Source organism: Urocitellus parryii, chromosome 4 (genome assembly GCF_045843805.1).
Source record: "Urocitellus parryii isolate mUroPar1 chromosome 4, mUroPar1.hap1, whole genome shotgun sequence".
NCBI lineage: Eukaryota > Metazoa > Chordata > Mammalia > Rodentia > Sciuridae > Urocitellus > Urocitellus parryii.
Window position 1 is genome coordinate 111924168 of NC_135534.1, and position 12410 is coordinate 111936577.

The 12410-nt window shown below is 48.0% G+C and overlaps 1 protein-coding gene across 1 annotated transcript; it reads right to left on the reverse strand.

Moving 5' to 3' along the window:
• Positions 1–206: 206 nt before the first annotated feature.
• Positions 207–9190, reverse strand: Esam (endothelial cell adhesion molecule). The gene is made up of 7 exons (XM_026404606.2): positions 8970–9190; positions 5306–5493; positions 3897–4098; positions 3559–3714; positions 1271–1393; positions 868–994; positions 207–646 (listed from the first exon to the last, which is right to left on the reverse strand). The coding sequence occupies exons 1-7, from the start codon at positions 9037–9039 to the stop codon at positions 331–333; spliced, it is 1182 nt and encodes a 393-aa protein (XP_026260391.2). The 5' UTR covers positions 9040–9190; the 3' UTR covers positions 207–330.
• Between the last annotated feature and the right edge of the window lie 3220 nt (positions 9191–12410).

Here is a 12410-nt window from a genome sequence, read left to right on the forward strand (position 1 = left end):
CCTCTTTGACTGGCAGTCTCCTCCTCCAGGGCCCTTAGAGGGTAGCCAATCTCAGCAGCATTCAGCTTGCTTCATAGGAAGAAGTGGGGGAGGGGTGAAGTTTCCCCTCAATCCCATCCTAGGTTCACTTCCTCTTTTTTTTTTTTTTTTCCCTTTGATCTTCTGGACATTTGGATCTTCCTGAGACCCAGTTTTGCTATAGTAAAGAGGTAGGAGCAGAGGACTGGAGGTCTGGAGTGTGGCTACCTTCCCAAGACTCAGGCCTCTGTCAGTGCTAAGGGTAACCCTTATAGGAAATAGAGACACCAGATTGTTTACCCTTGAGTGCCGTCACACCAGAGACCCAGCCTGATTCTGCATAGGCACTATTATGGGCACAGCACCCATGTGATTCATGGTAGAGGACGAAACCCCACCAGGGATAATGGATACTGGCTGAGGGTGGGCCCCATTTGTTCTGGGAAGTCTTGGTGAAGATAGGGCCTGGCTGGAGAGACTAGGTGTAGGGGTCATTGCACCAGGCCTGGGAGAGGCATGGGATGATCGGAGGGCTCGTGCTGAGGTAACAGACGAAAGGGTCCCATTCTTAGAGATTGTGTCTGAGCTCTTGGGCCAGGGCAGAGTCCGGGGAGCAGTGGCATCCTCCCTAGTCATCAAAGAAGTAAAAATACATCAGAAGCAGAAAGGAAAAGAAAAGAAAGTTTCTATATGTTTTGTTTTTTATCTCCACAAATGCAACCCTTTTCCTTCTCCCATAAAATCTGCCCCTAGGAAAGATGATCTGCCCACTCTTCTATACTATGAGACTCAAACTCTGTGAGGGAAGTTAGAAGAGCCTCCATCCCTGCAAAGATCAGGAACACTTACTTGATATCATTGGCCAGCTCCTCTGGGGCCTTGCCCCTGCGTTGGTACAAGAGGACCAGCCCAGCAAGCAGCATCAGTCCAACCAGGCTGCCCACAACTGCTCCAGCAACCACAGCAGCCCTGGGTCCTGGAAAAGCCTTGGTGTCAGAAAGGAACACTCATCTGTCCCCTACCCTTCAATTCTACTACCCCACTGCCACCAGATACATTCTTTTTTCCTGTTAAGAAGAGAAGGCACTGTCAAGCAGATAATGGCCCGTCACTGCACAAACATTTGTAGGAAACTTTGACCAGGGCAAGCTCCCTGTTACAATGAAAGGCCTCAGCTAACAGGCTTTCTCCCACTTGCAAACCCACCCCCACCACTGACCACTCTTCTTAACCACACTTACCCCTCACTGACCTGTGCTCACTTCCAGAGTAACATTGCACGTGGCACTGCCCAAAAGATTGTGGGCTTTGCAGATATAGACTCCAGACATGGAAGTGGAAAGGTTGGTGAGGCTTAAAGACCCACGGATGTCATCTGTAGATACAATTTTGCCATCAGTTCAGTGACTTTTTTTTTCCCCATGTGAAAAAGAAACAAAAAGTCCTGCCCTTTCTCTAGTATGTCCTCTTTGACTCTCTGGGACTCTTATCTGTTCCCTGATGGAAGGGAAAAGTGTGACAGCTCCCAGTTACAGACCAGCTAGTTCAATATCCCTCTCCATTTCTGCTCCTCAGTATCCCCAACTGTTATCCGAAAGGAAGTGATATATAGAAAAACCCCAAACACCATTTTTACTTTTATTTCTGAAAAGCAATGTGATGACAGAAAAAGAAGGCTAGGAACCTAAGATCCAGAATAGGCTATGTGACCTTAAGCAAGTTACTTTAAATCCCCATGTCCCCATTTCTTCATTTGTAAAATTGGGGTAATATGATCTAGCTGGTGATGTTGAAAGGATTACATGGAGTAATTATTTTAATAACTAATATTTATTGACTATTTATTCTATACAAAAAAAAAACACTCTTAAGTTTTTTACAGGTACTAACTTACCAAAATTTCACAACAAATTTGTGAGGTAAGCACTACTTTTTTTTAAGTTTTTTTTTTTTTTTTTGGTTGTAGTTAGACACAATACCTTTGTTTTAATTATTTATTTTTATGCGGTGCTGAGGATTGAACCCAGTGCCTCACATTCTACAGTGGTAGAGCTAGGCAAGTGCTCCACCACTGAGCCACAACCATAGGTCCAAGGTAAGTATTACTTTAAAAAAGAAAAGGACCAAGTGCAGTGGCAAATGCCTGTAATCCTAGTGGCTCCAGGGGCTGAAGCAGGAGGATTGCAAGTTCAAAGCCAGCCTCAATAATTTAGTGAGGCCCTCAGCAATTTAGAAAGACCCTGTCTCTAAATAAAATATTGAAAAAGGGGCTGGGGAGGGCTGGGGTTGTGCCTTAGTGGTAGGGCGCTGGCCTTGCAGGTGTGTTTGATCCTCAGCACTCCATAAAAATAAATAAATGTGTCCATCTACAACTTAAAAAATATTTTTAAAAAATGGAGTGGTAGGCTGGGGATGTGGCTCTGGGTTCAATCTCTGGTACAAAAAAAAAAGTTTTTTACATGAAAATAGTCAAGTGAGATTGGAGCTATAGCTCTGTGATACAGTAAATAAATTGTGTCCATCTATATCTAAAATAATAATAATAATAATAATAATAAGAGCTGAGGACATAACTTAGTGGTAGAATGATCCTGGGTTTGATCCCTAGTCCAAAAAGAAAAGTGTGTGTGGGGGTAGGGTATGAAAATCTATATATCTGCCACCCAGATTTAACAGTTGCTAATATTTTACCATACTTATTTCATTTCTCTTTCTCTAAGAAATTTTAAATACTTAAGTATGCACCTTCAAAAAAATAAGAACACTGTCCCACATAATCACAATACTATTGCAATTAATAATAATTTAAGCAAGTAATAATAATTCTCTAAAACCATCTAATATTTCATATAAAAAAATATTGCAATTGTCAGTAAAAGATTTTTTTACAGGGCTTGGGTTGTGGCTCAGTGGTAGAGTGCTCGCCTAGCATGTGCGAGGCCCTGGGTTCGATCCTCAGCACCACATAAAAATAAACAAATAAAAGCCTAATGTTTAAAAAAAAAAAGATTTTTTTTTATAGTTGATGTGTTCAAATCAGGGCTACTAATATCTAGTTTTACAAGTGAAGGAATAGAGGCACAGAGTCACAAAGTTAGAAATCAGAGCTAGAACCTGAAGGCAGATAATTTACCTCCAGAGCTTCCTTAGTAACAGTACACAGCACATGAAAGTACTGGCATCTGGTAGGGTTTTTTTTTTTTTTTTTTTGTACTGGGAATTGAAACCAGGGGCACTTAACCACTGACCTTTTTGGTATTTTATTTAGAGACAGAGTCTCCTGACTTGCTTAGGGTTTTGCTAAATTGCTGAGGCTGCCTTTGAAATTTTGATCTTCCTGCTGGGATTATGGTGCACTACCTAGCCACTCCCCACCATCTGCAGCTGTCTTTCTCACCTCCTCTTCTCTTCTTCCCCCTCTCCTCTTCCCTCTGCCTAGTCCTAGGCAGTATTGCCTCCCCTTTTTGCCCCAGTCCCCAGGGCACCTCTCATCTTTTCCCTTCCTCAGTCACAGTCTCAGTTGTTAAGAAATTCCCTCACCTAAAGCTGGTGCAAAGAAAATCTGAGGAGATGGGGGCAGCCGCTCCCACTGATATTCAGCTGCAGGCTTACTCCTTGGGGACTGGCAGCTCAGGGTCACATTGTTCCCCACATGGGGCACACCCAGGAGGCGGCAGGATGGAGGAGCTGGAGGAACTGGGGAAGAAGACACAGGTTAAAGCCCACACCCAAGGGAGCCATGGATCCTCCCCACCCCCATACCCTTCTGTCACTCCATTGGCCCCACCCCCAAACCTTATACTCAGCCACTTGGGAGAAAGACCTCCTCACCTCCCTGTGGGTGGGGAGGCATCTGGAAGTGTGTGTTTCTCACTCACCTAGCACTTTGAGCTCTAAGGTTTTGCTGCTGTGGCCCCTGCTTTTGCCTTGGCTGTCTTGCACATTCACAGAACAGCGGTAGGAACCAGAGTCTTTCTCCTGGAGGCCCTCCAGCCGCAGGGACACATTCCGGGAGGGCATGGAGTAGACCAGGGATGCTCTAGGTTTGCTTGACAAGACCCCATTGATGTAGGCCAATACCTAGGGCAGGTCACTTCCGGTTATTATTCCATGATGCATGTGCCCATGGGTCAGCCAGTCCCCCTCCCCCAAACTGGCCTTCTTCACATGCTGCTCCCCCACACTCATCCTTCTGACCTGTACCAGCTCCTATCTACCATCTCCCCAGCCACCCTCTCACTGCACCAGGTTCCTTCGCCAGAACAGACCTTATTTCCCCTTGCATTGTGTCTTTATCTCCCATTTGGAGTGCTTTAGAAAGGTGGCTGAATGGGAGAAGGGAGTGGATAATGAAATAGGGAATTTGCAGAGTAGATCCAGGTTTTGTAGGGCCTGAAACTTACACAGTTGGAGGAAGGCATCTTTAAGAAAAAGATTTTGTTTGTTTGTTTTTTAGTGCCAAGGATTGAACTCAGAGGGGCTTAACCACTGAGCCACATCTCCAGCCATTTTAATTTTTTATTTTGAGACAGGATCTCACTAAGTTAATGAAGGCCTCGATAAATTGCTGAAGCTGATTTGGAACTTGCAATCCTACTGCCTCATCCTCCAGAGCTGCTGGGATTACAAGCATGTGCCACAAACCCCAGGCTAAAATTATCTTTAACAAAACAAAACAAAACAAGATCAAATGATTTCTTTAAACATATTTTTTCCAGGACTTTGAAAGCTCTCCCTGTAAGTAGGGGCCTTGAAAACTGTTTCATTAGCTTTTGGGTAAACCTGCCTCTGAGTGGAAGTCTTGCATTAAGAAGGAGGAAAAAAGGGAGAATGTGGGAGGAGACTGCCTTTTGCCTCTCCAGGTATAAAGGAGAGTGGGATAGATGGTAATTATTGGGGAAAGGAAGTGGCCTGTATTCGACAGTTTCCGAAATATACAGAATGGGAACACAGAAACATGGCCAACTTTTAAATGTTTGCTACTTCCCATAAGCTTTCCCCTTTTCTCAATCTCCACTCCCCTGCTCCACCACTACCATAACAAAGTAAAATGTCTCTGCTATTACAGTGTTCGGGTACCAGATTTCTAGGGGAAATTGAGGGAAATGGAAGTCTTTGGGGACATCTTTAAGATGGGGGGAAAAAACACTGAAACTAAGGACACATGCTTTTCCCTAAAACTCTTTCCTCAGCTTTCATTCCCCTGCCACTTCTCCACCTCCCCAGATCTTCCCTACATCCACAGTTGGGTACAGCTTGCTACTAGCTGGGATGCCCTCCCCTTCACCTGGTTTAAATCCTTCCCGTCTTGTTCCAAGAACCACATCACAAATGGCACTTCCCATGGTTGGACGGCAAAAGCCTCGCCTTGTATAGTGTACCAAGCTGGGAGCACCACTTCCGTTCCCTCTGCCACCTGCAACTTGGTGAGGCCGGTGGGCACGTGTAGCTCCAGCTGGGCTCTGGAGAGGGACACTGGAGACAGAATGGGGAGGAGTGAGCTCTCTGGATTAGCTCCCTGCTCAGACCTTGGACTCCCGAACCCGCACTGGCACTGCGGGTAGGGAGGCTATGCGAATCTGAACAGACTTCACCATGCCTCAAGGGGAAGACCTTGAGGAGTACTCAGGGTCCTGTAACCCAGTGTCCTGCGTCTCCTCAAAGTCCATGGGTTTGTTGTAGGGATGGGAACATATTCCTATGTATTTATTAGTACCCAGAGGCACAGATTCTGAGCACCAAGAAGAAGGATCAAGAATGTAGCAGGATTGGGGCAGGTCTATTTTTTATTTACACCTCACGTTGAACAGCTGCTCTCTAAATTTCCTTGGGCGAGAGATAGGGAAAGTGACGACGCTAGTCTGGAACACCAGGTCTCCTCACTCTTCAACCCGATGGGCAGAGGGATTTGGGAGGCCACCGGGTTACCATTCCTTCTGAACCTCGGGTGGCCTGAGAGGAGTTCAGCACCCACGCCTGACCCAGTGACTACCCTGCTCCCGGGCCTCCAGCTCAATCCCAAGGAATCCTCCCTAAGAAAATAAGAGAACTGGGTCTTAGAAACCTGTCAAGTTCCCTTTGGGGATCCGGGTGCTCTGGACAGGTTCTATTAGGTCTCTAGGAATTACAGGTAGGGGAAAGGACAGTATTCTGACAAGCACGGAGATTCCCCCACACGTGCACAGCGTTCAGGGGGTGGACTGGGTGTCTGTTTCACTTAGAGGGATGTGGCTTGTACCATGGCGCATAGGGATACTTGTTCTTTTGTCCTTCAGAGAGGCAATGAAATAGCCTAATGCTGAGTCCTTTCTGGGGTAAATAATTTTGGACTAGTACCTGGCTAAACCTGAGGACGCGAGTGGTTCCTGGTACTGGGCTCTGCTCTTTCCCAGCCACAGCACTCTGCACCGGAGTAGGAGACGCCACCTCCGCAAGGTGAGCTGGCGGCCAATCCGCAGGCAGAGGCGGCAGATAGGCCTAGTTCTGCGCCCTTGTAGAGCTGGTCTGAAAGCCTCCAACCGCCCAAGAGCGGATCCCGGCAGGATGCGCGCCACCCCCACAGCTTCCCTGCTGCACGTCTTTACAGAACCCCCTCTCAATTCCTTGTCCTTCCTAGCACCCCCCTTCCCATTTCCTGGCGGGTCCCTGAAGGCTGGGCAGGAAACTTGTGCCCGGAGATAAGGCAGAAGACAATGAAGGGGGGCGGGTTGGACCGGAGGCTTCGCAGGAGAAAACAACCCCGGCCTCAAGGAGCTCGACGCCCCATGGGGACCTGGCCCGTAGGTGCCCACTCCTCCCGGGCCTTTCTGCAGCACACGCCGAGTGGCCAGAAATGGTTCCTGCCCGGAGACTTGTCTGGGTCCAGGAGGGGTGCAAAGTTCCTTCGCCTCAGGCGCTCCAGAGACCTACTCCCTGTCCGCATTTATAAGTGCATTTTGCAAAAGGTAGAGCGGTGGTTAAAATACACAATGGACACAGAAGGATCAAGACAAATGCTTCCTGTCCTACACCCTCGGTCAGAAACCAGGAGCAGGAGAGTGCCACTGGCTTCTCCTCCGTCCTCTGTCCTGCGTGTCTGCTGCCCTTTTGGTCCTGAGTACGGCTGAGGGGGAAATGGGGGGTGATTGGGTCCGAGTGAAAGGCGTTGGAACAGCCCAAGAAAGGGACCTCTCTGGCCCACTGTGAGACCAGAGTGAGAAAGCAGGCAAATGCCTATAGAGAGTGAAATGGGCCGGCTCCCCAGGGCTACTATTTTTAGTCTCCTCATTCTCTGAGAAATTCCCCCCATGGGCTTCTCACGCCCCAAGGGCAGCAACGCTGAGCCGAGGAGCCTGTGGAGCCAGAGGACCATGTTGAGTGGGGGCCGAGGAGCAGAGTAGCGCCTGCCTCATGCCCCATGGTTCAGAGCCCATTTAACCCTCAAGAGGACAGCAAGAGCTGGGCAACCCGCAAGGCAAAGGGTAGGAGTGTCAAAGCCTTCAGTATCACAAACTGAGGATCAAAACTAGGATAGATGAGCTCCAGGTGGTCGCCCAGCCAGTAAATATGAATTTTCCTCTCATGCTTGGAGACCTCCTTCCCAGTAGGAATGGGGTTAGGGAAATTGACATAGAATGCAGAAAGGAAAGAGGAACTCAAGTTGAAGTTGGGAGGGCAGAGCTGAGAAGCTGTGTCCATTGTGTATTTTAACCCAGGCTCTACCTTTTGCAAAATGCAATTATAAATGCAGAACCGGGAGTAGGTCTCTGGGGCACCAGGGGTGAAACTAGCACCTCTCCTGGACCCAGACAAGTTTCAGGGCAGGAACTGTTTCTGGCCACTCTATATCAAGAGGGCAGAAAGCTTACCAGGCTTTACGGCTAGGGTGCTACTCTTAAGACCCATCTGTCTAGGGATCCTGATACTTTATGCCCCAATACCACTGGCTCACACAGCAGGCTAAAAGGGAAGCAGAGACAGAAAGGAGCTAAGAGGTCCCCATCATTGGGGTGCACTCTCACTCTACATCCTTTTAGGCCTTACTTGCCCTGGCATCCTCCTAAAATTAATTAAAGCTGATGTTAACATCCTTGTGATTCTTGGAGGGGGACAGCAAAAAATTCTGAGAAGCAGTAAAGTGAAACAACTTATGATGAGCTCAGTCCCTCCTGGGTCCTTTTCTCCAGGTGTAGCACTGAGCCACTTAGCTCTTGAAGCTATTGCTGCTGGAAGCTTTTAAATCTCAGTACTTTCTTAGAGGTTACCTTCCTCTCTGGGAAAACATAAGGGTGGTAGACCTGGAGGAGAGTCACAATTCTCCCAGCATTTGAACCCTTCCCCATTTCCTGTGTCCAAATGACCTCATGGACATGCCTTTGGGGCACCTCCCTTGATTTCCAGGGCAGGAAGCCAGAGGGGACAAGAGGGAGGAACTGGGCTGGAGAATTGATGTTAAGTACGTGTGTCAAGCCTGGGGGCCAGGGCATTCCCCTATCGATCTTTCCAGTCAGCTGGGTGTACATGGAGGGTGGGGATCAGAGGGGGGACGGGAGTTAAGTCCTTAAGCTCTTTAGTCAGTGTCTCATCTAGCGCCTCAGCTCATCCAGCTCTGCTGGAGTTAGAGAGGAAAGTGGAAGGGGGAATGGTTCCAATAACTCATCTCAGAGATATCCTGGTCTTGTCTGGAGATGCCCTTATCTGGAGATGCCCTTATCATGCCTGGAGATGCTGCCTCCACCCCCCAACACATACACCACACCCCAAACTGGGAGTTGTCCCTGCCTTATGGGGAGAAATCAGCACAAGCCAGTGATGTTCTAGCATGGGGGTGGGGGACAATGGAAGAAGGGCAAGAGTCTGAAGTTGGGAGTCCTGTCAAATCCAGTTCCTCCTCAGTGCCCAAAGTCCTCCCATGGGTCGGATTCATCCTATATGACATCCCAACTCCCCTCTTGGTCCCGAGTTTAACTCACCGAGAGTACTTAGCCCTAGGAACAAAAATCGCAGCAAGGGCGTCGCAGGAGGGCCAGGTAGAAAAACCATGGCCCTCCCTGGCCTGGACCAAGTCAGGGGCGCCAGTTCCAGGATACACCGACGGACAGGTGCCGAGCTGTGCGACAAGCCGACAAGCCGGAGCGTGCGCAGGAGATAGGCCACTGACACCAAAGGCAGTCAGCCCAAGTCTGCTAGTGAGCCGGTGGTGGGGTGGGGACCAACTGCGACAGGGGGCGGGGCATTTAAGAGGGCGGAGAGGTCCCGGGCGGGGCCCAATAGTAACCCACCGCAGGGGGGCGCTTCTAGTACTCAAACCGCGGGATCACCGGCTCTACCCAGTCAAGCTTCAGGTTGGAATAGGGTTAAGCCATGGTACCCCGCCAGCCAGTCCTGGGAAGCAAGAAGGAAAGAGGAGAGTTCTGAACTATTATTTTGGGTCAAACTTATCTCCTTTGCCGTTGCAGGGTTGGAAGGGTGACTCTAAAGGGAGTTTGGGGGGACTCTCCGAAGTCCAGATGCCACCCACGCCTTGACAATGTAAAAGCCCTGGGGCTCCAGGTCGAATAACCCGTTTTGAGCTTGGGGGCATCTAATAAAGGACGGGCTTTCTGGAGGAGGAAGGGGGAATCGCGTTTCCCGAAAAGCTCTGGGACTTAGTGTTTTAAGAGGCAGAAAGGTGTTAGCGCTCCGAACCCATACTGCGGCCGGATTCAAACGCTTTCCCAGAGTCAGGGGCAGGCACAGCCATCCCAGCAGGCAGGAAGGGTCAGTGTCACACCCACTTGGCACACTCCCCGTAGCCTGGGGCTGTCGAGGTGGAGGTCCTGGACCGCACGGCAACAAGCCAGCACCTGCGGCTCTACGCAGGCAGGACGGTCTTTGTGTGGGCAGGGAAAGCGGTTCTGAGTTCTCATAGACCCCCTAAAACCCTCCAGCCTTGTGCCTCACACCCCGAGCAGAGAAGACTGGTGCAAGATATCACCAGGAGATGGGCAGGAAACTGAGGCAGCTATGAGTGTTATTCCCAGCTCTTCACTCCTAGAATAAACTGCTTATAGGTCTTAGGCTGACTGGGGGGGGGGGGCAGAGGGCGGCTGCAGGAAGGTAGGACAAAATTCTCCGTTTCTTTATCCCCCCTTGTCTCAGCTGCCTCCCACCCCTGCAATGAACGGCTCAGGCCTGCTTTGATCCTTTAATTCCCAGGACTAGATCTTGTTCGTTGTGAATTTAATTTAACCGCCCCCACCCTACCCCCCACCATTCAGCCAAAAGGCATCCCTGCGCCCTCTGCTGGCCGCTTCTTCACATAAGTGTATGCACCTGTTTTTGTTTCTCTGCCCAACCGCCAAAAAAAAAAAAAAATGAGCTCAGTCATTGAGCAAAAGGGGTCACAGAGGACAGAAAGTAACCACGAATTTCTGGCACTGCCCCCTTTTATCTTTTATTCCCAGACAACTCTGGGACTAAAAGGCCTACTGAATTCTCTATTCCACACATTGAGTATAGTCTTGGTGCCCACACTGTGCAAGGTGTTTTTCTACACAATGCCCTATAGACCCTCTCTGGGGCTTCTTCTTCCTTGTGTAACCTGCCTGGCTCCTCTTCAAATACCTGCTGTGCGGTGGCTTTGAGAAACGCCTATGCAAACACTAAACTACTCATGCCATCTCTGGAATCTAACAGTTGGCAGCTCAATGGCTGCAAAGGCAACAGAAATAGCTAACTGAGAGCTTCATGGGGACTTACAAACCGCAGGAACGGAAAAAAGATGGGGGAGGGGCCCTTGGTTTGGTTTTCCTATCCTATCACACTTAAGAGAGATTTTTCTCAGCTTTAATATACACTGCAAACACCTTTTAATTTTTATTTATTTATTTATAGTTGTTGATGGACACAACACCTTTACTTTTATTTTTATGTGGTGCTGAGGATTGAACCCAGTGCCTCACATGTGTGAGGTAAGCACTCTACCACTGAGCCACAACTCCAGCCCACAAAGCACCTCTTGTAAAACTCCCCTCCTTTGTTTCCAGACCAGGATTACACCACTCCAAATAAGTAACTCCTTCCAAGAAAGAGGATACAAAGTCTTAGTTGTAACCCTGAAATGACAAAGCATCCGATCACACAGGTGTGCTATCAAGTGCTACTTAAGGTATGGATGGCCTCAATATTCACTCCTTAGCTATTCCTTCAAAATTCAGATTTCAAATAACTTGCTATGTGGGAAGCAAAGCAGGAACCAAGGATTAAGTGAATGTATCCTTGTGACACAGGAGCAGTCTCTTCAGGACTTTTACCCCCCAAAATTTTCCTGTTTCAACCACTTCTTTCTTCTGACCCTGAGGGAATCAAGTAGTAGAAGGTAGCAGAGCAATTCTATTACTTACTTCAAGTTTTTGCCAAGATGTACTTCAGGGTGGACATTGCATTCTAACCTGGTGTAAGATGAGAATGTTGGCACACATCTGAGCATGATCAGAGAGCTGCTTGCATACACATATGCAAAAGCTAAATCTAGCTTTATGTGTTCCTTTCAAACACACTTTATTTCAGATCTCCAAAGAATTCTGAGTCTTCTATTTGAATATAGTGTCTCCACCCTCCTTGAATCTGTTAATATGGCTTAGCTACCTCCACAGCTTATTTTTTTGAGACAGGGTCTTGCTAAATTGTCCAGGACGGCCTTGAAGTTGTGGTCCTCTTGCCTCAGTCTCCTGAGTTGCTGGGATTATACAGCCATGTACCATCACTGCCTGCTTTTTTTTTTTTTTTTTTTTGCAATACTCAGTTATCTGACAACCTGCTTTCTTCTATTATAGGCTGTTCTGGCCAAAGACACTGGATACTCAGTATTAGCAAGCTATTTTCTTGGCAAGCCTCCATTTCCCAAAGTTTAGCTTTGTCCTCTTCTCCCTACCTCCACCCTAACCCATCTGAAGCCAACTGGTAATAACTCATACTGGATCTGATCTTTGTCATCTTCTCTGTGTTGGACAGTGGTCTAGCAATGCTCTGTTCTCAGTAACGTTAAGTAGGTCTAAAACATCTTCACTACATGTCCCTAAAATACTCTGCCCTGCTGAGTACCTCAGAGCAGTGGCAAGTAGGATGCAGGAAAAAAAAAATGCATGAAGTATTAATGTTAGTTTTGGGTTTGGTCAGGGGCAAAGTTTTAGGGATGCCATGTGGTGGTTCTGATACTAATGCTTTTTTCTACAGAGTTTAACACTGAATATATGAGATTATTGCTATAAGATGGACTATAAATCCAAGTCCCAAAGAGTAAATGCATGAGAATTTCCTAAGGCTCCTGCCTACACACTCTGCCCAGAGAGAACAGGTGCTACACTCACACATTCTCAGGATATTTATACTCTCCCTGAATTTACACCTATTTTTAGCAGCTTGCATCAGAA

Bases quoted from the DNA above. Each gene is read 5' to 3' on its own strand.
- Esam (XM_026404606.2), bottom strand. From the start codon at position 9,039: ATGGTTTTTCTACCTGGCCCTCCTGCGACGCCCTTGCTGCGATTTTTG. The intron at 5,494-8,969 runs GTGAGTTAAACT...TTCTGTCTCCAG, and splicing joins CCTAGGGCTAAGTACTCTCG to TGTCCCTCTCCAGAGCCCAG. The intron at 1,394-3,558 runs GTGAGGGAATTT...TTGTATCTACAG, and splicing joins TTTCTTTGCACCAGCTTTAG to ATGACATCCGTGGGTCTTTA.